This window comes from Phyllostomus discolor, chromosome 2 (genome assembly GCF_004126475.2).
Source record: "Phyllostomus discolor isolate MPI-MPIP mPhyDis1 chromosome 2, mPhyDis1.pri.v3, whole genome shotgun sequence".
Classification (NCBI taxonomy): domain Eukaryota; kingdom Metazoa; phylum Chordata; class Mammalia; order Chiroptera; family Phyllostomidae; genus Phyllostomus; species Phyllostomus discolor.
The window spans coordinates 40,761,690-40,787,577 of NC_040904.2; the positions used below are offsets into that span (position 1 = coordinate 40,761,690).

General features: G+C 45.4%; 1 protein-coding gene across 1 annotated transcript in view; it reads left to right on the forward strand.

Annotated features, from left to right (window-relative positions):
- USP13 (ubiquitin specific peptidase 13) overlaps nt 1–25,888 on the forward strand; it is a 103,230-nt gene that overhangs the window by 48,318 nt on the left and 29,024 nt on the right. The window contains exons 7-14 of the mRNA XM_028505063.2: nt 1,566–1,660; nt 2,738–2,925; nt 7,293–7,364; nt 7,929–8,022; nt 16,509–16,634; nt 17,712–17,865; nt 20,057–20,231; nt 22,918–23,006. Coding sequence (XP_028360864.1) covers nt 1,566–1,660; nt 2,738–2,925; nt 7,293–7,364; nt 7,929–8,022; nt 16,509–16,634; nt 17,712–17,865; nt 20,057–20,231; nt 22,918–23,006 — 993 coding nt within the window. The remainder of the gene's footprint in view (nt 1–1,565; nt 1,661–2,737; nt 2,926–7,292; nt 7,365–7,928; nt 8,023–16,508; nt 16,635–17,711; nt 17,866–20,056; nt 20,232–22,917; nt 23,007–25,888) is intronic.

Here is a 25,888-nt window from a genome sequence, read left to right on the forward strand (position 1 = left end):
CCTTTTTTTTTTTTTTTGCTTTTGAAACACTGAATTATATTTTAAAAAAGAATATAAATGAAGTCTACTACCCACAAATTAAAATGGGCCTCTAGGGAAAGAGGGATAGAAGAAAAAGCTGTGCAACGTTTAATCTATTAATAACAGAAAGACTATCTTCCTTTGGTTACGGTGAATCTCCATGAATCTAGTTTTGGGTCAAAGGGTCGCCATAGTTTCTGTATATAACTTTTTTTCCCCTCCTGGTGATGTTCCAAAGAGGAGGAAACTGGATAGTCTGTCTTTACTGTCCTAAAGAATGATATCTTTTATGTCTGTTTCCTTTGTAATAAATTTTGTTTTTTAAATTTAGGATTGAAGAAATCATGGTTTTGACCCTGCATGCCTGTTAAAGACCTAGGACAGTGCTTTATCAAGTCTGTTGGTCTCCTGGGAGATTTAGGGAAGTGGTCTGGTGTGAGGGAGAAAGGACTGGGCCAGGAGTCACAATACCTGGGTTCTGGGCCACCTGCGGGGTTTCAGGCAAATGATGTAAACTCTCTGAGTCTCTTTTCCTCATTTGCAAAATGGGCCTGACACCGTCCCCTCTCCCACATCGCACTGCTGGGTGAGGACAGATAAGGCAGTGGTTCCCTTAGCATTTGGGGATCTTATTAAAATGCGGATTCTCATTCAGTAGGTCTGGGTGGAGCCTGTACACTTTGAGAAGCCAGGTTCCCTCTGAAGCATTCTCTTGTTAGGTCGAATATTAGGATCTGGAGGAGAGAAGCCCCACCTCAGCACAGAGCAACCTAACATTAGTGCACCATCCCTCAGGCCCTGGGGCAGGGGGATGAGAGGGTAGCACTCACGCAGCCAGAGCCCCTTGAGTCACCCTGCTGTGTCAGACGCATCCGCATCTTCAGTGTGTGCCCTGAGGTGGGCACGTTTGGGGAGCACCGCACAGTCCTCATGCATGCTTCCCCAGCTTTGTGAGGTGTGGGCACCAAAGTGGGAAAGAAGGGACGGGGGCAGGCGGGAGGTGGAAGGCGGCAGGCTGTTAGGTCTGAGACTGTAGAGGGTTCCATGAGCAGAAGTGTGTCCTGTCCTGGACCCAACACCCCAGTCCAGTCATTCAGCTGCTGCCGAGGGCCTGTGTGCGCCCCATAGGTCCTCCTGCGGTGGGCACACAGGGTCACCCCTCCTTTCTCAGCCTCTCTCCTCCTCAACGTATAGTTGTGCCACTGTGGTTTGGGTTAGAAAACTCAAATGTCAGGCATTTTTGTTTGTCTGATTTTAAATTATTTTAACTTTAGACATGGCTCTTTTCTAGTTTCAGAAAATCTTTTTTAAAAAATATGCTTCCTGAAATGTCACAAGAATTGATATATAGATACATTTACCAAAAAACCCCTGTTTATCATGCTTGTTGTTCATCCTCTGTCTTTCCCCAGTTGAATGTGACTCACGAGAAGTTTTTGTTTTGATCATTGACATATCCCAAGCTGGGTGCACAGTAGGAGATCAGTGAGTAAATGCTGAATATTGAGTGATTTGATTACAGCTGATTTCTCCTCACCCTCTAGACGTTTATTCTTTTCAAGAAGAGGAACCTGTTTTGGACCCTCATTTGGCCAAGCACCTGGCGCATTTTGGAATTGACATGCTTCACATGCACGGGGTGAGAACGCCTGCACTTTCTTCTGTTTCCACCTCGTGGGGAGGGAACTGTCTGTCTTTTTTAATATGTAACTTCTCCAATATGAATCTTCATTTCTGAGGCTTTAGGTTTTAATGGTTGCATTTACTTGTTGAATGTAATTAATTGGCATTTTCCTTTGGTCACCAGCTTGGACCTTTTTATGGTACAATAAAAATGGCACCTTGTCGAGGTTTGTTTAGTTGGAGTTTACTTGCAAAATCTCCATTGATGGAGAGGTGCATGAGTCACCCTTTGTTCACTAAAGGGAGAAGGTATGGGAGATGACCTTTAGAATGACCTGTGTGACCAACATCACTTTAATTAATTTCAGGAAGGGAAGCAGAGCTCCCCGGGGGGTGGAAAGAATAAGCCAACATATTATTATTGATGGAAGAGCTTTGCTTCATTTACTGTTGTGTTTTTGAGATGCTCTCATGGTTGTATGGCATCTGTCCCCGCAAGGAGCTACTTCAGTGTGCGTGTTTTGGACTCGCCCAGCCCAGCCACCTCCCTGTCCTCATGTTCTCCTGTCTCCTCTTTCTCACTCATGTCACTTGTGCATTCTTTTTTCTCTGCTCCTCCGTCAGCCCCCCTCCTGTTTCGAGGCCCTCCCACGCCCCACAGTTTTATCGTACTACTTCTCCAGCTTGCCTGTTTGTTTGCTGTGTTGTGTTTTATCCTCTCTTGAAATTATTCCACTGGCTTCTCTCTTTCGATTCTTGTTTTTCTTTTTTCCTCCTCCTATCTTCCTTTCTTTTCAGTCTTTCTTTTAAATGTGGCTTTTTTTAAATTGTAGAAATACATAACATAAAATCTACCACTTTAACCATTTCTAAGTGTACAGTTCTGTGGCATAAGTACATTTACATTGTGCAACCATCACCACCTCAGTCTCCTTTAATTAGGTCGTTCATTTTTCTGTTTGGTTGTGGAAAAAAGGGCAGAAACATCTGTTGCTGTTAGAAATAATTCTAACAGGTAAGTGGTGATCTCACCTAGAGCTCTGCAAACGATGATCACAGCTAAAATTGTTTTCCTTCGATGACTTTGCCCCAGACAGAGAACGGGCTCCGGGACAATGACTTCAAGCCGCGGGTCAGTGAGTGGGAAGTGATCCAGGAGACGGGGACGAAGCTGAAGCCCATGTATGGCCCCGGGTACACGGGCCTCAAGAACCTGGGCAACAGCTGCTACCTCAGCTCCGTCATGCAGGCCATCTTCAGCATCCCGGAATTCCAGAGAGCGTGAGTGTCCCCTGCTGACAGGGCGCACAGTGCCACCCGCGTCCCATAGTGTGTGCTGGGAAGCCCACTTTCACGGGCTGCAGGACACATCACCACCTCACCCGTGGTGGTGGCGCTTCCTACCCTGATGCTGGGTGGGGACCCTTGTCAAGTGTTCAGGGAATCAGGTGAGATAAGGACAACTGTGCCAACTGAAAAACCTCCCACAGGGATTTGTTGTACTAATAATTAGGCTTTCATTATTAGACCATCACCCTCTGTGCCAAGAAAATGTTAATCATTAATCCTCACAGCAAGCCTGCCCAGTCCCTTCCTACAGATGTGCTAGGAGAGATTCAGTGATCCGTTTGGAGGATTTAGGCTTTTTGGGTTTTTTTTTTTTCGGCCACTCAAAATGTGATTCACAGACTGGTGCTTGTCCTCACACTGCTGGGTGTGGCTCTGCAGTGAGACAAGAATGAAACTGAGAGTGAGCATGTAGCCATTTTTATAGCAATTAGACACGGCCATGTTTTATAAATAGCATTTTATTTTTCTAACAATTTGTTTTTATCGTATTTCTTAAATGTGCCATCTATGTGAGCTGAAATAATAAAAAAGCCGGTCCTTCACTGAAGATACTGTGGGAGGCGCTGACTCCGGGCACTTCCTCCTGGTGCAGGTGCAGGCTGCCGGCCTCCTTCCACTCGGAGGGGCAGAGCTGCCGTCCGGGGCAGAGCCACCGTCTGTGGCCACGTTCTAACTTAGCTGTGCTGGGGACAGGGGCCACGAGATGGGGCCTGCGCGGGGGCCGTCCTGGGCAGCCACTGCCCAGGTTTGGAACACAGTCTCCGGTGTTCTCCAGAGTGGGCGGGTTTCCCCCTCGGTTCCCAAACGGGAGCGAACACACGTGTGCTGAGACAGGCGGGCGGGCGGCACACTAGCCATCACACAGGGCAGTTTTTTACCCAGCGGAGTGGGGGTGCTGGTGACTTCAGTAGTGGTTAATACAAAAGTATAGCAGATATCCTTTCCTTTCCTCTCTTGGTATTTGAAGACTTACCTCTTACTGTTTTCTGGTTTTAGAAATTTATGGCCAGTTTTGCATGCCTGGTTTTCATTTTTTTTCATCCAGTCAGTAAAGAGTGAGTTCTGTTCTGCTCAGCAGTGTGCCAGGTGTGGGGAGTTCAGTGATAAACAAGGAGACCCGGTTCCTGACCCGACGTGGGGAAACAGACATTAAATAAATAGCCCTAAGAACAGCTGCAGGGTTACAGACACGATAAGCTCCATGAAGGAGAAGGCAAGGAGGTGGTCAGGAGGATCTCTTTGAAGAAAGGACACACCAAGGGGCATAGACTTGAATGGATGTGTAGGGGCAGTGGGGACAGGGTGCTGGACAGAAGGAAGGGCAGATCTGAAACTGAGATGGGGAAACTTTTTCGAAGGTCTGCATTGTGCAAATATTTGAGATACTGAAATATTACTCAAATCTCATATTTGTATTACCATTTCATTGGGCAACAGTGTAGCATCATCTTAAATGTCTCATGTTCCAAGAATTTTTTAAAACATTGAAGGAATGTCTTTATAGTAGGTGTTATATAATTATTATTTTTGCTAAACTAGAGCGGAGAAACTTGTGTTCTTTTGTTATGAAGCCCGACAGCACTTTTAGTGATTTACAACCCATAGTTTGTTTTTTTTTTGATTTTTTAAAAATTTAATCTTTATTTTTTCAGTACCATTTAGTCCCCTTATAACACAACCTGTAGTTTTTGAAAATTCTTTCTGCACTCCAGAGTTTGATGACCATTACCTTTCTGAATTTTTTCTTCAATAAAAAAATGTACTTTATGCCTGTGATTCAGATCTCTCACCTCAGTCTTGTTTCAAGGGTTTTAGAATTTTATATTATGTAATATTTTATATTTTGAGTTCTGAACATTTACTGTAGATATCAGAACACAAGCAACTTATTATTCATACTCTTTCTTTTTTTTTATTTTTCCACCAAATATCACTGGACTAAATACTTTCTCTTCACACACATTTTCCCCCAGCAAGACTGACTCAGTGGAGTCAGGCCCGGGACCAGGGCCTCTGTTTGTAAGTTTGTAAGTAGAGAGAATGACTCACGGAGGATTACAGGTGTAATTTGAGAACGGCAGCCTGACTCTTGGATACCTGGTCTGGCGTTTGGACCCCGTTTACATCTCAAAATAATTCTGATGAGGATCCAATCTAAATAAGCTGGTGTGCAAATTGAATGACAACTAATATGGATTCTCACATAGCAAAACTCTGTTTTTTTTCTTTGACAACCACTAGATTACAAACTGAAGATACTATGTGTGTTTAAAAAATTACCTAGTGTTCCTTCAGTATTTTAAGTTAATTTTGTTATAACGGATGATATTCCTCATTGATTAGAAGAGGAATATAAACTACGAGCAAAGTGGATTTTTTGACATCAAAATTTACTGTTTAACTTTATTCCTCTCCACCAGTCTTGCCTGAAAACATAATCCTTTTCACAAATGTTCATCTTCCCAGTGAATTTGTTCTGTCTTGTCAAGTTTTGAGGTATGAAAAGACTAGATCGTATTGAGTTAATCATGTTGTATATCACTAGGAATTCGTCAGTGTGGCCTCTGGCTCTGAGTAGTTCAGTTCCAAAGTTTGGTTTATCTGTCAGTTGGCTCTTGGTCTGCTGAAAAATTTCTGGTTGGAATTGTGGCCCCAGGGACACACCCAAAAGCCGTTTCCGTGGACTGTCCCTGAGAAGCATGCTCTGTTCATTTTGGTGTAGGTACATAATTTGGGACACACATTCTGAGTCTGTAGATAGATATCAAGTGTCACTAGTTGAGGTTTCTAGTAGTTGAGGGATCCAGTTAGAGGTTACTGCTAAGTAGTAGGTGTCATGGTTCTCTGCTGAGGCTTTGTTGCAGCAGTGATTTTTCTGTAGGGTAGTCAGTTATGGAAATGGTTTATGTGGTTACACGTTTTGAATGTATTCATTCGAGCATATATTTATTGAGTGTCTTTTACTCGTCAGATGCAGTTCTAGCACTAGAGAAACAATGATGTAGGTAGAGTCTCTGCCTTCATGGAGATTATTCTAGTATGTAATTTCTAGCGAGACAGATAATAAACAAGAACATAAGTAAATGATATAATTGCAAATAGTGATGCATGCCAAGAAGCAAGGAAGCCAGGGTCAGGTGATAAGGAGTTAGGAAGGGTGGGAGGTGACTTTCAGTCAGGCCGGAGAAGGATCTGTGGAGGGGGTGTTCCAGGGAAGACACAGCAGATGGCCTGACCCTGGAGTAGGAGTGAGCTTGGTGTGCCCTTGGGGCAGCAGGAAGGGCAGGTGGCCGAGGCTTTGTGGGCTGGGGAGAGGGGTAGGAGTGAGGTCAGAGACGTGTGCAGTGCAGGGTGTGTGTAGGGTCAGGGAACGGGATCTGCTTCTGGATTCTTTCAGGCTCAGAGTCAGAGTATGAAGAGGGAAAGGTGGACAACACAAAGCAGAGGGTGTGAAATAGGCAATGAATTTAGGACGTGAAAGGAATGATTGCACGGTGAGGTCAGAGATGGGTGGTTAGTGTTAGCACTGCTGCAGGATGGACTGGTCAGAAGGTGGGCTGCGGACTGCCCGAGGTTCCGAGGACGGGCAGGGGCTGCAGGGTGGTTCAGAGCACAGCTTTGCAGGCAGGCTGCCTGGGTCCACTCGGGGCTTCGTCACTCCCCCCCCCCCCCCCCCGTGGCTTTACAAGCTACCTAATGACTTTGTACCCCGATTACTTGTATCTCTCAAATGGAGCAATGATACTAATCACTTCCTCATGTGGTTGTAATGAAGACTCAACCAGGCAACATAGGAAACCCTGGGGAAATGAGAGTTGTCCCTGCTGTTATCCTCATTATTCATTTGGATGTGATTGGAACAATTCCCAACCTTATCATTTGTTTTTGAGACGGCAGTTGCGATGGCCTGAGCCACTGGCCCTTGACTCTGGCTGCATGTTGGAATCACCTGGGAAACTTGTGAAAGAGTCCAAACCCCGGGCCTTGGTCTCAGGCAGTGAAATTAGAACATGGGAGGGGGTGGGGAAGTTAGTGGCTCTGGCTTTTGCATTTTTTTCAAGAAACTCTTTAGGGGATTCTAACTCACAGCCAGGGGTGAGATCCACTGATAGAAACACCAGCATTTTAGGGAGGGGGCCCCTGAACATGGCTGCGGAGGTGGGAGCTCAGGAAAAACGTTCCTTTGGGGGGTGATTTAACGTGCACTGAAGGGTAAGGAAGTCTTAACTAGGACAATGTCCTGCTTTGGTTCTGTTCTCTCAGTTTCTGTGTTTTGACCATCACTTCCCATTTTCTAGGTACGTAGGGAATCTTCCAAGAATATTTGACTACTCTCCGTTAGATCCGACACAGGATTTCAACACACAGATGTAAGTGCCCAATTTCGTTTTTAAGAAACGTCTCCAGTAAAAGTATCCCTAGTGCTTCTTTCTGGGTTGCGGAATTAAAGTTAGTTCTCTTTATTTTATTCTTTATGTATGTTTAAAAGTGTTTTAAAATGAACATATGTTACTTAAATTTTTTTTTTTTTACTTTAGAGAGAGAGGAAGTTGGCAGGGAAGGAGAGACAGACATCAATTTGTTGGCCCATTTATTTATGGTTTCATTGGTTGAGTCTTGCATGTGCCCTGACTGGGGATTGAACCTGCAACTCTGGTGTAAGGGGGCTGACACTCTAACCACTGAACTACCCGCCCAGGGCTCATGTGTTACTTTTATAAGAATAAAGAAATTAATAAAATGATCTGTAAAGTACTGAGGAAAATTTGAAAATGGAATCAGTATCAAGTAGAATCAACTAAATAGTTTGTGAGTAATTGAGACAAAGCGACTCGCCTGAAAGTAGCCACACTTAATGAAATTCACAGATAATTTTAATACCTCTAAGGGGAACAACAATGACCTTTTTGTTTTTGTTTCTCCCTCCTGCCCAGGACGAAGCTAGGACACGGCCTTCTCTCAGGCCAGTATTCGAAACCTCCCGTGAAATCCGAACTCATCGAACAGGTGATGAAAGAGGAACAGAAGGTATGTGTCTGGGTGGCTGGCGTTCGGTATGTAGGGCGGAGGGATTTCACCAGCTAGAATGTGGGTTTCCTGTGATTTGGCAGATGGCGGCAGTAAATTTAACGCCCCGCCAGGACAGCTGTTTCACGTCAGAGGGGAGGGCGTCTGTCTGCGTGCTCTCACAGAGGGTCAGCTGGGGCGGGGTTTCTGGTGACAGTTGCTGTGTGGATTTTACATGATTGCCAGCATTAAGGGTCTTCACAAACAAAATTCATCGTGAGGTAGAGCTGAGATGGAAGGAGGAAACTTTATAAAATACAAACATTTCCCCTTGGTAATGCAGTCTTGGCCCTCACAGTGCCTTTCTTCCCCTAAGCCTCAGCTTTGTTTGCTAGGGTTTCTCAAGAGGCTGGTAGAAAACAACACACACTTTTCAAGTGGTGCCTCCCACCCCCGAGCGGAGGGTGCTGAATTTCTGGAGAGGGCTGGGCAGTCCTCATTTTTGGTAAGCTGCCAGGGGGTTTATAAGTGCACTCAAGTCTGAGAACCCAGTTGGCCATGCAGTCATTATTAATCGATAGAGTGATTGAAAGATGTGCCTCACCCAGTGGGCAGACTTGCATTTCCACGCACCTGCAGGATGGGCTGCGGACGCCTCTCTGGGCTGCGCTGTCACACAGCTCCAGAGGGCGCTCCTCGCTACCTGGCCTGTCTGAGCGGTGCCCTTGGAATTCCGCACTGCACAGCTCACGCGGCCGTATCTGGCGGCCTTGGCCCCCATCGCTGCAGATGTCCCAGGCGGAATGCGTGCCCCACTTCCCCCACACCTGCTCTGCCTGCAGAGTGCCCTGTTTTGACTTAGTGGGAGAATTCTTGCACTTCTGTTTCTCGAGTGTTTGACCTCTGTGCTCTCGTCTTACATCAGTCATCCTTAGCTAATGCCTGCAGACTGCAAGTAAGACTCGAAAGGGAGTAAACTCTGCTTTGTAATGAAGCCAGTTAGTAGGAGAAATGGAGTGAGTGGTAGAAGGGAGATTATGAATGCACAGAGGCTGTGTTTCGGGGCGGGGAGAAGGAAGTTGGTCGTGAGGAGGGTGGAGAGGGGTGTGGACATTCCGAGTGGCCAGGCCAGGACATCCAAGTGTTGTGGGGGCAGGAAGACACTTTCTCTGGTTAGTTGCATTGTTATCCAGCCTTGCAAGGTAATGAGTTTCTTATTCAGCCAAGACCCTCACCTGGGACGTAGTTGAGCAGGTGGTTTTAGTGTAGGGCTGGGGCTTCTTCAGCTTATCCATGCTTCTTCTACCTCTGAGCCCTTGTGAGACTCTGAAGAGGTAGTGGTGAAGAAAACTTGGTTCAAAATTTTGTTTTTGATCACGCCTATCCTGGGTTTTTATCCAGGCAGGTACTTCTTGGGCCACTCCCAGGGGCAGAGTCCACCCTCCCTGGGAGGAGATTGGCTGGGACGTGGGAGCCTGGCCCCCTCTGCTGGCCTGCAAGGGGCCCCTCTCCTGGCCTGCAAGGGGCTGTGGGACCCTGGCAAGCCACGTGAGCTGTGGGTCTCAGCAGTCAGATGGCAGAAACGGTCTCTGGGTGGTGGTCGTGAGTATCGCAAGTGGGAGGGTTCCCTCTCTAGTACAAATAAAGTCTGTGAACATACATGACTGCCGTTAGGCTTTCGGACTCTCTTCATTTGAGAAAATGTGAAATGAAAATTCATCAATGTAGCAATGCTTGGGAGTAAAATTTATTTTTGTTAACATCACAGAGTGCTTTTACACGAGGAAAAAAAATAGTTCTATGAATAAGCTACCTTATTAACGCAGCCTGCCAACAGTGGTTGGGGCCCTTGCCCCCTCCCTGCCGTTGGATTTCACTGCTGTTGTGCAGGAGCTCTGTGCTCTCTGGGGGTCTGAGGGTTGCAGGTGGGGACCCCTGCTCTGTCTGGCTCAACGGGTGCCACCTGGCAGCATCTAGGCCATTTATGTCCTGCAGGTGTGTACTGCTTGGCTCACGCACAAATGTCTGTATTTCCAGCTTCCCTTGAACACGCAGAACCTCTGGCAGCTCCAGGCCTGGCAGCAGTTGGCTGGAGCTGGGCAGCAGTCCTCCTCATACCGCCCCCAGCTGGCTGCCGTCCTTCGGTGATTCATGGCCTGGCTGATAGGCTGTGCATTTGGGTGTGTAACCCTTGATCTAGATGATTTGTAAAAGCCGTTCTTGGCTCTGAGGCACCACAATCAATAGGGTCCCTTGATCGTTCAAAATGAGCTTGAATTGATCATTCTGTGTGGTCCCGAAGGTGTTAGTTTCAACCTTAAACAGGTGAGTAATACGCAGTAAAATCTCTGCTTCCCTTCACAGTGGAGGGGTTTACTTTCTGGGGCAGCAGAAGTTTCCCTGGCAGTTGGTTTCAGAGAAGCCAAATTGTGAGAATCTTTCCTCTCTCAGGTATCGGGGGCCCTTTGGTCTTGTCCCAGGCCTCTGGTGTTTGTGACTTGTAGATGAGCCTGATATGCCCCAAGAGAGGAAAGCAGATGTGCCGAAGCAGGCAAGAGGATGGATTATGAGAGGAACGTGTGGTGGAAGGGAGAGAGCAGAGACGGGTCAGAGCCGTGCGGCGGGCGTGCCTTTTTGCAGGCACGCACCACCACTGCTGCGAATACTGACATTGTCCAGTTCTGACAAAAGGCCAGGCTCTCCTGTGTGTTCCCTGATGCTCAGAAACCTTGCCTCACGTTCTGAAGCCAGTGACGGGGAGGGCTGGGCTTTCCACCAGGCCTTCCACTCAGTCTGGTCCTGGGTCTGTGCATTTGACCATGGCACCATCCTGCTTCCCTTGAAGTTGTCCCAACACTTGTTTCAGGCTCCAGGTGCCTCTGTGTGTGGCTGCTGGTGGGTGGATGACAGAAGCGGGTGCTTAGCGTTTGCAGAAAGACCAGGACTCTCTGGTCTTTCCCAGTAACCTCTCACCTCTGGGATTCTCACTTCTGTCTGACATTTTGGATCATTTCCAGAATGTATTCCTGGTATTAAAATGGTCTGCTGTAGACCAAGGTGAAATCTAGTTTTTACATATGCATACCTGATAGACTTTTTCATCTGTAAAAGGATTTTGGGGGAGGCACTGCCATTTCTACATACATTTTTGAATTGATTTTTTAAAAATTAACTTGTGTCTGTGGTAGATAAAACCTCACTATAAAAGAATACAGTTTCTTCTTCAAAAAGTATATTCCTAGTTTTTATGCATTCTAAGACAGTGCTTTCACAGATGTTAATACTGAGTGCTCTATAATTTGTCTTTCCTTCTGAAGATAACATGTTTGAAACAGTTCTGTATTCTGAACAAACTGTTTCTTAAGTAGGAATTCATTTGATGTCCTATCTAAATAATCCTTGATACATAGTTGGTAGACTTAGTTTTTGATAAAAAATGTTCTACTTGGAGGTGTCGTAATGTTCGCCCCAAACTAAGAACTTGGTTTTCACCCACCTCCATTTTCTTGGGTTAGGCAGTTGTGACATTTTTATCTCACCTTCTGAAACATGAAAAATAGATTGGGGAGTGCCCTGTGTTCCTGTAGCTTAGGCAGTTTGGGATTTGGGTCTGGGTTAGGAACTACCGGTCCAGGGTTTACGATGAAAAGTTTGAATCAGTGGATGATAAGACACTTGTGTACTGGGAACAGGCTGAGATGGGTCTGTTTCCATTCCTGTGGTGTTACAATGTATATATCCTGCCAAGATGGATTTATTTCCATTCCTGTAGCCTTACAATGTGCATATCTGTACACGAGTTGCTCTAATGTGATACAAACCTCAGTCGTGCTGCTTGTTTATTAATTAAAGGGTTAGGCTCAGGGGACCATGAATGGACGGTGTCTGGCTGCCTTCTTGGTTCAGCGGCCAACAGAAAGCCCGTGCAAGCCTGGGGGAAAGATTCTGAATGCCCTAGTCCTCTCTCTAATGTTAGCTCATCTGTTTTGCACTTGCCGGTGGAGAAAGTAAGTACAGTGTCCTATAAACACCACCGGTTCCTGAGGCGGCTGCTGTTTTGGAGGCTGTCTGGGGCTCTGTCTCACAGAGTCACTGGTCAGCACGAGCCGTTGATGTAGGTGTCTGAGGGCTGTCGCACCGTGGGGTGTGAGCTTTCTGAAGGCGGGTCTGACTCTTGGTCGCTCCGGTCTCTCCCTCTCGTCTTGTGCAGTGATAGGTCCCTAGGGGGACGCTCGGGCAATGTCACCAACCCACGGCCAACCAGGAAACCTGGTTTCTTTGACTTAGTTCTTTGGTTCTTATTTGGGCTTTCGGTTTCCAGTAAGTAAGAAACTGCCTTATCCAGAGCCTGCCCCCCCCCCTTTTTAAAAAAAGTTATTTAAATTTGCAAATGTACACAGAAGTAGAGCGCAAAGTGTGCTGTGTCTCCGTGTGCCACTAGGTCACTGCAGCCATCACCAGTCTGCCGGCCTGGTTTCCTCTGTCCCCCAAACTGAACTCCTTCCACTCCTTCCTCACCTTTCCGCGAAGAATTTTCACCCAAAATCCAAGCATCGTCCTTTTCACTTGTAAACACTCAGCATGCATCTATAACTAGAATATTTTCAATTTGAAGTGTTAGAAGCACAACAACAAAAGGAGCACCTGTCCCTCAGTGAATCTAATGCCCAGTCCACATCTCGATTTGTCTCTGCAGAGTCAAGCACATCTTTTTCAAGTCCCCTCTTTTTCTTTTTGCACGGTGTTGATTTGTCGCAGGAGCTGGATCCTTTGCCCAGGATTCCTCTAATGACTGCTTCCTCAGGCTGTTGATGAGCTTGTGTTTCTTATAAGTTGGAAGTTAGATCTGGAAGCTTAATTAGATGCAGGCTCAACTTTTTTATTGACTCTCTGACATATAAGCTATGACGTGAACACAGTAATAGGTGAGCACAGGAATTTGTGAGACCTCCCTTCTGAAATCAGAGGTAGCACTGGGCGGGGCGTGGGTGCAGGTGGACAGGGCTGGCTAACGATCAGGCCTTGGGTGCAGAGTGGCTGAGTGTGAGCTGCAAAGCTCAAACCCGGCCGTGAGAGCCAGGAGCTGGTCTGCAGCATGGAGTGCAGAGGGACAGGTACCATCTCCCTGGTGAGGAAGCTTTTTCAAATAACTTCTCAGGGACCAGCAATTCTCAAGCTGTAGCTGAGCCATTGAACAAAGGATTAAGAAAGGTCTGTTGAAGGACAGGAAGTGGGCACAGAAAGAGAAGAGGCATGGAAGGGGAATGAATGAGGCTGGGCACAGTTCATGCTGAGTGTGTGGGGTCCCCTGGGCTTTTCCCCAGGGTCTCTGTTGAAACGTCTCCTCCCAGTTGTGTGACCACAAGGTGGCACAGAGCAGCAGGCAGCCTTTCCGAATTTAGTGACCTGTTGGATTTTCCAAAGCAGCTGGTCTGGTGCAGACTGGCGGGCCATACCGAGCTGGAAGCGTGGCCTGTAAGAAGCGAGAAAGGACACCGTCCGGAATAGGCAGTGAGTGTGTGCTCGTGTGAATGCTGACACAGGAACACGCAATGCAAAAGCATTTATTCCAAGTGGAGCCTCCACGCTGCCCATAGAGGGGAATGCTTGCTGGCTTGGCCTGTGGTGTTGGCCCCAACATTGCCCAGCAGCAGGTTTGAAGAGGGCTTACCCAGAGTCCAGAGCATACGGTGTTGGTAAGATGGACTCAGGGTCATCAGAGATGAGAACTCATCACTTATGTGCAAGAAGCAGTATTAGGACCCGAGAAAGAGAGAGAGAGACAAGAGACAGAGACAGAGACAGAGGAAGACTGACTTTTCTAGCTGTGATCCTGGGCCAGTTTTCTCATCTGTGGAGTAAATAATAATATTAATCACCTCATGAGGTTGTGGGAGATAAGCAAGATATACATACAAAGTGCTCAGAACTATGCCTGGACCTGGTAAATATTCACCCAAGTACCTAGAATAGTGTCTGACATTTTATAGCACTCAGTAAATTTCCGTTGAGTGAATGAATGTCAGCCAGTATGCACAAAGATAAGGATTATTTTTGCACGCTGGTGTTGGCTGATACTGTGGAGAGATGCATCAGCATTGGGAGTGAAAAAACAACTTTCACATAGTTTTCAGGAGCTGCATATACAGGGAGTAAGAAGAGTTACTGGGTTTACTGTATTTTGCCATGTATGATGCATATCAACGTTTTTGGCCCAAACTTTCAGGGAAAAAAAATCTTGCGTTTTGATTTTTTAATCCAATTATTTACTTATATTTAGATACTTGTTTTTTGTATTATAAAGGAATTTTAGCATTTATTTTTGAACATATTATGGTACAAGAAATTTTATATAACACATAATTACAAAACACAAGAACAGATACAAAGTATTTCAGGCACTACCCATGTATAATGCACATCCTTATTTTTTCCTCAACAGTTTGGGCAAAAGAGTGTGCATTATACATGGCAAAATATGGTAAATTGGTCTTCACATATCATTGGAAGCACATCGAAGCTATGTGTGTGTAAGCCGGTCACTCCTGTCCGGGTCCCACGTCCTCAGAATTCACTAAGGGCCGCCGTTTCAGGTCCCCTGCAGCGTTCTCCCCCGTTCGTTCCAGGTCGTGTGTGTCTGTCAGCTCTCCGAGGGCCCAGCCCCCAGGAGTGCTCTGCAGGAAGTAGGTGGTAAGGAGATGCGGGATGACTAGATCAGGTACATGATCAGTGAGACAGGAAATTCACCTGCTCTTTATTAGAAATAGTGTTTAGTATGTGCACGTTGGAGAGGTTTTATATGTAGAGCGGCCCCTTGGCCGATGGCTATGGGAGTTTTCCCATCACCTGCTGCATCTGACTGTGTGATTTGGGGCACGCCTGTTGTGGTGTCCCATCCCTAGGCATTGACCGGGATGCCTGGGAGATCTCGAAGAAGTGTGAGACGTGGCCTCTGTCAACCAGACCGCAATCAGGCTGAGGAGATGGGCCGGGCAGGCTGAAAGTGAGAGGAGGTTGAGGCACTTGCTGGCCCACAGAGCAGGTTCTCTGGACGTCAGAGGAGGGGACAAGGCCTGGAAGCTGAGCTTGTGGTGGTTTGAGATGTGGGTAGACAGCAACCACACATATGCAGAGAGCTCATGAATTTCTTCTTTAGCTTGACTGGCCAGGTGAGGTTTATGTCACCGAGACCTACTGTGTGCTATGGCCACTGCTCCATTTTTTTGCTACAGAGAGCCAGGATCTGCATCAGAACTGGGCGTTCGTTCTGGTTCTGCGCTTTGCGAGCTGCGTGATAATCTGGTTGTAAGACCACTTTTACTGGAGAGACCTATCTGGTGCTTCTCCGCAGTTTCAGTTTCCCTAGCTGTACAATGGGGGCAACACTTGTACCTTCTTCGTAGGGTTCTTGTATTAGGTGCCCCATTATTAGATGGGGCGAACTAGAAGGGGATGCAGGAAACAGCATTATCATGAGACCACCTCTGTCATCAAGGCGATGTGGACTCTTGCCACTCATTGCCTAGATTTCCTTCACGTTACCAGCATTAAAAAGTCCAGTTCACATCTAAGTCAGTCTACAGCGTTTTCCCCTACCAGGCTCAGGAGTCTCAGAAACCAGTGGTGCAGCAGGGTCAAGGTCAGCGTCCTCTGGCATTTTTTCCTTGCTCCACCTTTGTGCTTCCTGCCATTGCCTCAGACCCCTCCAGAGTCAAGTTGGGGCACATCGGTCATTCTTTAGAGAGGACCCCCGCTTGTCCCCTGAGGGACCCCCATGAGGACCTTTCCTGGTGCCCTGTCCAGCTGGCCCTGTTATCCCCAACTCTGGCTCTGGCCCCGAGACTCCTCGGCCAGCTGACCTCCCATCAGGTTACGCAGCGTCCCTTCTGGAGGAGCCTGGCTGCCGTCTGTGCTATCCTTTAGCCTCTGGGGAAGTTCGCACGTTCTTGTCCTGCCCAACTTCCCTTCCCGCTCTGCCATCCTGGCAGCTGCAGCCAGCCTTTTCCTGCTTCCCCGGGTGAGGGGCACGCCCCTGGCCACTCCCTGTGCTTTGGAGCCTGGAGCCGCTCTGCAGAAGTTACCGGGTGTGCAGTGCCGGTGTGCAGTGCCGTTTCCCCATCTCTGCCAGGGGTTCTCTCCTGTTCCTGCCTAAGGCATTCCTGGCCTGCTCTGCGGTGGGCTGTAATGGGCGGTTTGGCCACCAGGTAGCAAGTCCTGTGAGGCTGCAGGGCCCGAGTGTCTGTCTTAGAAAGTGCGATATTGATCATGTCTTTAGTTTTGACTTAACAGGAAGAGTCACGCCCTGTTCTCAGATCAAGTTCAGAGTGCAGGGCCGGGTGTGTGCTAAACATCCAGTGCACGTTGGTGTTCTCCTTTAGCTTCTCTGGGCTTCAGTTTTCTCATCTGAAAATTAGGGTTTATGGTAATCCCCACCCTTCTTGCCACTTAATGCTGTTAACGTGTAGGGAAGTCCACATTTGTAAGTCGATTCTATTTTTCTGTTTTAGCCTCAACAGAATGGGATCTCTCCACGCATGTTTAAGGCCTTTGTAAGCAAAAGTCACCCGGAATTCTCCTCTAACAGACAGCAAGATGCCCAGGAATTCTTCTTGCACCTGGTTAATCTAGTAGAGGTGAGTCAAAAATGCTCAAAGGGTTGTGAGACGTGTGCCCAGCTCCTAAGTGCAGCCCGCTCTGGCTTGGCCAGCGCGCCCCCACACCCCCTTACCTGAATCTCTCACTGCCCGAGCTCCATCCGAATCAACTTCTTTGAGGTGGCTCTGCTCAGCCCACTTGATGTGACGGCTCCTCGTGTCCTGTTTTCCAAGCACTTGTAGATCTCCGTGCTCTCCGTTTATTTGTATGTGTTACCGGAGTGTTTATCAGTTATTTCATTCACCATCCTTTTTCCTTTTCCTTTGTTTTTTGTGACAAAGCTTCTCGAGGGTCTCATGTGGTATTTGGAGTCCTCCTGCCACCACTCAGAGGTGGCCACACTTTGCTCACTGCAGAGTGGAGTCACAATAAATGCTGTGGTTTTCAAAAGCCACTAAGAATTTATGATTAAAGATTTTCCCCCCTCTTAAAAACAACTATTTTTTTCCTGATTACGTATGTGTTCTTTGTGGAAAATATAGAAAGGTACAAAGAAGAAATATCAAAATCAACCATAATACCAGGCCCTACAAACAACCAGTGTTAGCATTCTGGTGTCTGCCCCCAGGCATTTTCCAGGTGCATTTATTAATTCTAAGTAATGTTTCCACTTCACCTGCCGTGAACGTTTTGCCACGTTGTTACATAGTTGAATTTAGTGTGGTTTCTTTTCACTTGTATATAATTTACACGAGTGCATTTGTGTGATCACATACATGGCTTCATTTTCCTAGGCTGGCCTTTACTTTTTTCCATTCCCTTTAGTGTGGCTTCCTCATCTCCTTTCTTCTCACTCCATCCAGGGCAGTCCTTCTCCTGTGACTTTTAATGGCTGCATGATATTAATTCACAAGAGGAATTGTAATTTATTAAGCCAATCCCCATTTGGGGACTTTAGATAGTGTGTTGCTGTAAAAGTCCTCTGGTGAAATGGCATGCCCCAAGGGTTTGTTTCTACACAACCAGGTCTTTACGTCAGCCACATTTGATTTTATGCTAATTTTTTATGGCTTACTATTCAAAACCCCACTAACCTGATGTAATCTACCCTTCAGAGGAACCGCATTGGCTCAGAAAATCCAAGCGATGTTTTTCGGTTTTTGGTGGAAGAACGCATTCAGTGCTGTCAGACCCGAAAAGTGCGCTACACGGAGAGGGTGGATTACCTGATGCAGTTACCTGTGGCCATGGAGGCGGCAACCAACAAGGGTAACGCTTCCGCCCTGGGGAGTCGTCCCGGGCCGCGGGCTTCCTCACGTGTGAGCTCCCTGCAGGCAGACCCCACCCTGCAGCCCCCTGAACCGCCCTGCCAGAACACCCAGCCCAGATGGTGAACCCGATACCATCTTCCCCTTGGTCCCCATGGGACTTTCTTTTGAAAAGAATCAAATGCATCACAGACTTTTTGAAGGGATGATGGATGGAACTGGTTTCACTGCCTGTAAATTTGACTAAGAGTTTGGCCTGGAGTCAGCTTAGTTTGGAGGGAAAGTTTTTAACAGCATCATCGTAAGTTGTGCTATGGAGTCTGAGACAGATGACCAGAACTGCACTTTTCGGTATGAAACACTCGAGCAAAGGTCTCATGAAGTAATCCAGCTTTGGCATCTGAGTGTTCCCGTTGCCCCTTGTAGACGATGAGGTGTTGCAGGCGCCGCGAGCCCCTTTGGAGGGGCCTCTGGACTTTGGAAGCAGGAAGGAGGCAGAGACACTGCAGCCAGGTTGGAGTCTGAGGGGAAGGTTCCTCCAGTCTATCCCATCTGGTTCTTTCCAGTCAGAATAGATGAAATTCTATTTCTTAGAATTAACATTTTGAAAGCAGAAAAAGGCAAAACACCTGCCAGGTTGCTTCTGTTCTATGAGTGAGTCATTTCCGTAGACTCCAGCAGCTTCCTGGGTGTGCTTTTTCCTCTTTTTTGGGGAACCAACTTTATTGTGCTAGTTGGGAAGTGGTGATTATGGTGATTGCAAGGTAAAAAGGTTTGCATTTCCTATAAGCTCCTGCAGCTTTTAAATTCTTATCCTTTATAAGGGTAGAAAGGAGGGCAAGGGTGTATGGTTCGTTTCCTTTTTAGAACTAGACTTCCCTTCTCTGGCAGACCTCAGGGATACCGACTCACACGTTCCGCTCAGTCCCGTGACCCTGCTTGACACACTGTTAAAATTTATGAGTGGTAACTATTTTGTTGAGGAAGGAGACTGATAATTCAGTTAGCCTCTGGATGTTGATTGCTGGAACACCGAATGCCAGAATCCTAGACACAAGTACATTATCAACCGATGGTGGACTGGGAAGACGAATTTTAAAAGCATAGTCAGAAGTGTTTAAGAAAACACCTAAGTACATAAGCGTGCCTAAACACTGAGTCAGGAGTGATTTTTCCTTTTTCTTTTTTGGAATGCAAAAGGAATTCTCAGAAAGCCCCCTTCAAAATCTACATAAAATTTTGATTCTCAGGTGGTTTCCAGGAGCAGATCTGCTGACTCCTGGCAAGTTCACAGTGCGCTCCCTTCCTCTCCCTGGACGCTCAGTCCTGTGCGCAGGGGCGGTGTTGGGAGGCTCTCTGGGCTGGCGGCCCTGTTATCTGAGGTGGTGCGGGATCTCAGCCGGAGGTCGTCTTTGTGGTGTCGGTCCCACAGGCTGCGCTGTGGAGAAGTGCAGTCCTTACAGTTCCCTTTGCTCCCTGGCCCACACCCTGCGTGACCTGCATTCATCAGGAAGGGCCTGGGGAGAGGTGAGCCCTTGAGTTTCTTTCACTGAAATTCTCTGTGTGACGAAATTTGTGATTGGAAGGTGGCATTGGGTAAATCAGCCTTGACCTCTGGACAAATGAGAGACCAAGGTTGTGCAGCACTTATATCACACATGTGGTCTGAACCTCTCCCACCTGGGCCAGGGCTCACAGTTCCCCTTTGTCAGTCCCAAAGGGGAACCGGCGAAAAATACAAATGGCTCAACGTAGCCTGTCAGTGCTCCTCTAAAGACACCCCAAGAACAGCCTTTGCGTGGGCTTTTCTGGATCTGTGAAGGGCAGCAAGTAAGCAACTCTGCCCCAGCCTTCAGGGAAGAGACCTTCAGGGAAGATTGTCCAAAGGGGATGTTTTTCATTTCCAGAAGATAAGAGCGAGGCCCTGACTGGTTAGTTCTGTTGGTTAGAATGTCGTCCTGATACATCAAGGTTACGGGTTTGATTCCCAGTCAGGGCACATACAAGCAAGCATCAACCAATGAATGCATAAATAAGTGGAACAACAACAGCAAAAAAAAATTTGATGTTTCTCTTTCTCCCTTCCTCTCTCCAAAATATTTCTATATGTGTATATACAGATAAACCTATCTGTCTGTAAAAGAAGATAAGAGTGATTGCAAAGACATTCACTTGCTTGCTCTTTTACTCAGATGAGCTGATCGCCTATGAATTAACGAGAAGGGAAGCAGAAGCGAACAGAAGACCCCTTCCTGAGTTGGTTCGCGCCAAGATACCGTTTAGTGCCTGCCTTCAGGCCTTTTCTGAACCAGAAAACGTGGATGATTTCTGGAGCAGTGCCCTACAGGCAAAGTCTGCGGGTGTGAAGTAAGTGTGTGTGTGTGTACACGCACCTATGCACTTCTGTGTGCTCATTTGGTGGTAGTGGGGTAAGGAGGGGCATTTGAGAGGTGGGAGCCGGGGTAGGGGCATGGTGATAGGGTATTGTGGGAATCTGCGCATGCTTGCTCATGTGTGGTGAGGTAGGATTGTGATTCACACAACCTTTGTGGTTCTGCCCTCACTTGTGTAAGACCCCCCCAATGAAGCAGGCTTATTATGTGCTAGGGAGAGAATGCCTTTTTTTAAAATTTTTTTACAAAGAAGGTGTAGCCAAATGCCCCCTGCCTTCCCCGCAGGAATGATATTAATGAAGAAGTCACAAAAATACCTGTGACTGTCCTCATTATTTAAACTCCACTCTGATAGATTTTAATTCCATAATTAAATATTTGGCTGAGAACTTGGTTGACTGTGCTCCCACCTGGAGGCCAGGGGTCTCGGGCCTCTCAGTGGGCAGCAAGGCTGCTGAGCGTGTTCAGGTGAGCTGCTCGGGACTCGGGCCGGAGTGTCCTGTTTTCACATTGCCGGCCTCGTTGTCAGGTACATGAAGCATTTTTTTTCTTCGGTCTACACCTTAGTGAATTTTATACAATCCAGCCCTTGCCGACACTTTGTAGGTTTAGAAAATGAGTACATATAGTGGCAAAAAATGAGGGGAGGTCTGAAAGTCTGACTCTGGGAGTTTTCCTACTTTCAGATATGCTTTGGCTGTTTTTATTCTAGGCTAAGATTGAGCTTTAGTTGATGGAAAGGGGAGTAGAGGATGGAGGAACTATTGCTGGCTGTTTTCACCTCAACCTCCAGTAGCAGGCGAACCTAAATCACTGTTCTTTGCCACAGCTGTCCCCCCAGGATTCCTCTGTCTTAGATCATTGACCTCATAGTCAAAAATGAGTAAACAAAAAGAACTTATTTCAAAAGCTAAAACCCTATTTTCTTAAAGTAATTTACAGAAGGGTTCTTTACATCCAAATGAGGATTAATATTAGTTCATTCAGTTGTCAGTTATCCATTGAAGGGTAAGTTTTCATCCTGGGGCCACTCAGGTTGTGTGTATATGCACATGCATGCACATGTGTGTATGTGTGCACATGTGTGCATGTGTGCGTGCACATGTGCTTGCAGATGATAGTTGGTATGTGAAATGTCGCTCTTCATTTCATTGCAGCTTGGACACACTTTGGGCAGTAAGGTGTCTACACATAATATCAGTGGTAGAAACAATTTCTGTAATTATTCCCCCCCTTTATTGATATGTAATTGACGTGTAACACTGTCAGTTTAAGGTGTACAACATGTTGATTGGACTTTGTTTTTTTTTACTGTAAGTATTCACAGTAGGCTGAAGAATCCTCAACCATTGCTCCTTTTCTGTGAGAGTCTTTCCTTCTCAGGGAAAGTCAGTGATTTGCTCAGATTTAGAGTGAATTAAGTAGCATATCCAAGACCTACCACAATTCATGTCTTAACTCTTTTTGGATCTTGCTTTCTCCCGGTACTGTGACTTCTTTTCAGCACTAGGGGGCAGCAGTGATTTGCATTTGTTTTCTGTGTTCTAAGAGGAAGCAATCCAAGTATAAGGCATTGACTTAGATTTGGAAAGTGGTGTTTACAGGGGAGACTGTCCAAGAAATTTTTATTTTAGAAAATATTTCTAGTACATGTATGCAGCTAATTTTATTTTTTTACATATACCTACCACATTCACATTGACACTGAAATAGAAATGATTGTTATAACTAAGATGACAAATATTGAGAGAACGAGCTGGAACCAGGACATGAGTTAGGTGTATAAATTGAATAGTTTGTGTATAAAACAGCCAAACTCAAGTCCAGGCAGCTCAGCCTTTCTTACCCAGAATATTTATACCTCTGGGATCCATGAGACCATGGATTTAGGTGCAGTAGTATTTTAATGAGGTCCTGGAAGTTCCCGAGATCCCTCCTCTGCCAACTCTGTGCTGTAAGATAGTGATTCTCAGTGGGAACAGAGGTGGGAGTGTGTCAGGATTGCTTGGGGAACTTTTTCAAACCCCACATCCAAGCACATAATGCAAAAGGTAAAGGGGTTAAAAAGTACAACTTGGTAGTCACAAAACAGCCACGGGGAGGTAAAGTACAGCGAGGGAGTACAGTCAGTAATATTGTGATAACTGTGTCTGGTGCCAGGTGGGTCCTGGAAATATCGGGGGGACACTCTGTGAAGTATGTGACTATCTAACCAGTATGCTGTACACCTGAAACTAATGCAAAATAATACTGACTGTACAAAACCAAAAACAAAACACACAATGCATGCATGTCTATGCACACCTACAAATATATATAACATACTGAATTCCACCAAGGGTTTTAGAGAAAACATGTCTGGTTGAGAAGCACTTTCCAGAAGTATAAAATGCTACAGTAAAAGTAGTAATTTGGCAATCAGTCCAAAATCATACTGAAAGGACGGTGCCCTTCTCCTTTAAGCATTGTCTTTTTATGCAGACCCAGGGTGAGTGAGCAGGAGTGGGTGAGTGGGTGTCTGCCCATGTCTGGCTGTGGTGGCTCCGCCTCAGCCCCATCATTGGAGCTGTAGGGGTGCCTCACACAAAGTGCGTGATGCTGTGCTCACAGTTCCCAGGGCCTTGTTTCACTGACATGATCAATCCCCTTGTGTCTCCCAGAACGTCTCGCTTTGCCTCATTTCCCGAATACTTGGTAGTGCAGATAAAGAAGTTCACTTTTGGCCTCGACTGGGTTCCCAAAAAATTTGGTAGGTATCTTGTGCATGCTTTTGCTTAAAACGTCAAATCAGCCATTTAAAAAATATGGCATGTGAAATAGTCATGAGTGATTGGCTGCCAGAATGAGTCCCATTTCATTCTTTTCCCAGTATTTCCATTTTCGTCTTTTGAAAAAGAGTATGTGATAAACACTGATGATAAAATTAGCATGTGCTAACCCACCCCTCTAGTCATGGGTTTGAAATGCATGGATTCTGGGAGTGGATAAGGACCCCCATGTTATCACGTAAACAGTGCTCCCCGAATGTTACGGTGCATACAGATTGCCTGGGAACCTTGGCAAAGTGCAGATGCTGATTCAGCAGGTCTAGGACAGGGCTTGGGATTCTTTATTATTTTATCATCGAATATTTTATTTAAAATATTAAAATTATTTATTTAAAAAATTTATTTATTAAATTTATGGGGGTGACGTTAGTTAATAAAATCATACAGGTTTCAGGTGTACAATCCTATAAATACATTATCATATATTATACTGTGTGTTTACCACCCTAAGTCAAATCCTCTATCACCATTTTTCCCTTTTTATCCTCTGTACTTCCCCTCACCCACCCTTTCCCTCTGATAATCACCATAGTGTTGTCTGTGTCTGTGTCTCTGAGGTGTTTTTTTTGCTTAATCCCTTCACCTTTTTCAGTCAGCTCACCAAACACCTTCTCCTCTGACAGCTGTCTGTCTGTTCTCTGTATCTATGAGTCTGTTTCTATTTTGTCAGTTTATTTAGTTCATTATATTCCACATTTAAATAAAATCATATGATACTTGTCTTTTTCTCACTGGCGTATTTCACTTAGCGTAATACTCTCCAGGTCCATTCATGCTGTTGAAAAAGTTAAAATTTCCTTCTTTTTTCTTATGACCAAATAGTATTCCATCATGTAAATGTCCCACAGTTTTTTTATCCACTTATCTACTAGTGGGCACTTGGGCTGTTTCCAAACCTTGGGTCTTGAAAATAATGCTGCAGTGAACACAGGGGTGCATGTATTCTGTCAAAGTAATGTTTCAGGTTCCGTCGGAGACATACCCAGAAATGGAATCACTGGGTCATAAGGCACTTCCATTTTTAAGTTTTTGAGGAAATTCCATACTGTTTTCTACTGTGACTGCACCAGTCTGCATTCCCACCTACAGTGCACTAGGGTTTCCCATTTCTCCACATCCTCACCAGCACTTGTTTGTTGATTTAGTGATGACAGCCATTTTGACAGGTGTGAAGTGAAATCTCATTGTGGTTGTAATTTGCATTTCTCTGATGACTAGTGACATTGAGCATCTTTACATATGTCTGTTGGCCTCTGTATGTCCTTTTTGGAGAAGTGTCTATTCAGGTCCTTTGCCCATTTTTTAATTGGATTGTTTCTTTGGTGTTGAGTTTTATAAGTTCTTTATAAATTTTGGATAATAACCCCTTATCAAATGTATCATTGGTAAATATGTTCTCCCATTCAGTGGGTTGCCTTTCCATTTTGTTGATGGTTTTCTTTGCTGTGCAAAAACTTTTTAGTTTGATGTAGTCCCATTTATTTATTTTTTCTTTTGTTCCCCTTGCTTGAGGTGATATATCAGAAAATACTTTTTACTTTTGTAAGTTGATCTTTTATATAACTTTTTAGACTCTATTTTATTTCCTCTTTGATATTTATTATTTCCTTCTCCTTACTTTGAGCTTTGTTTGTTTTTCTAGTTTTTTTAAGTGTAAAATTAGGTTTTGTGAGATCTTTCTTGTTTTTTGAGGTAGGCTGGTAATGCTATGAATTTCCCTCTTAGGACTGCTCTCACGTGTCCTCATAGGTTTTGGGTTCTTTTGTCCTCGTTTGATTTGTTTCAAGGTATCTTTTGATTTTTTTCCTTGATCTCATTGTTCATCCATTCTTTAGTAACATGTTATTTGGCCTCCATGTCCTTGTGTGTTGTTTAGTTTTTTCCTTGTGATTGATGCCTAGTTTCACTGTTATGGTCAGGGAACATGCTCGATATGATGTCAATCTGCTAAAATTTATCGAGACTGGTTTTGTGTCCTAATGTGTTCTGTACTGGAAAATACTCTGTGTGTACTAGAAAAGAATATGTATTTTTCTGCTTTGGGGTGAAATGATCTGAAGATATCAATTAAATCCATCTGAACTAGTGTGTCGTGTAAGGCCACCGTTTCCTTGTTGATTTTCTGTCTGGAAGGTCTATCTATTGATGTCAAAATCCCCTACCATTACTTTTATTACTGCTGGACTCTCCCTTTATGTCTGCCAATATTTGCTTTATATATTTAGGTGCTTCTGTATTGGGTGTGTAAATATTTACTAGTATTATATGCTCTTCTTGGATTGCTTTTTTTTCATTATGTAGTGTCCTCCTTTGTCTCTTACTATAGCCTTTGTTTTAAAGTCTATTTTTTTCTGATATAAGTATTGCTACCCCAGGTTTTTCATTTCCATTTGCATGAAATATCTTTTTTCATCCCTTTACTTTTAGTTTGTTTTTCATTCTGAGGTGGGTCGCTTGTAGACAGCATGTATGTGGGTCTTGTTTCCTTACCCATTCAGCTACTCTGTGTCTTTTGATTGGATTATTTAAACCATTTACATTTAAAGTGATTATTGATGGATTCATATTTATTGCCATTGTTTTCTTTTAACTACATTCCTCCATTTTGCCTTCTTTTTAAAGAAGACCCTTTAACATGGGATTCTTTATTTCTTTTTTTATTGTTGTTCAAGTACAGTTGTCTCCATTTCCCCCGCACCAGACCCCCCCCCCCACCCCAGCCATCCCTACCTCCCACCCTCGATCCTACCGCTTTGGCTTTGTCCATGTGTCCTTGATTTCTGACAAGCTCCCAGGTGATGCT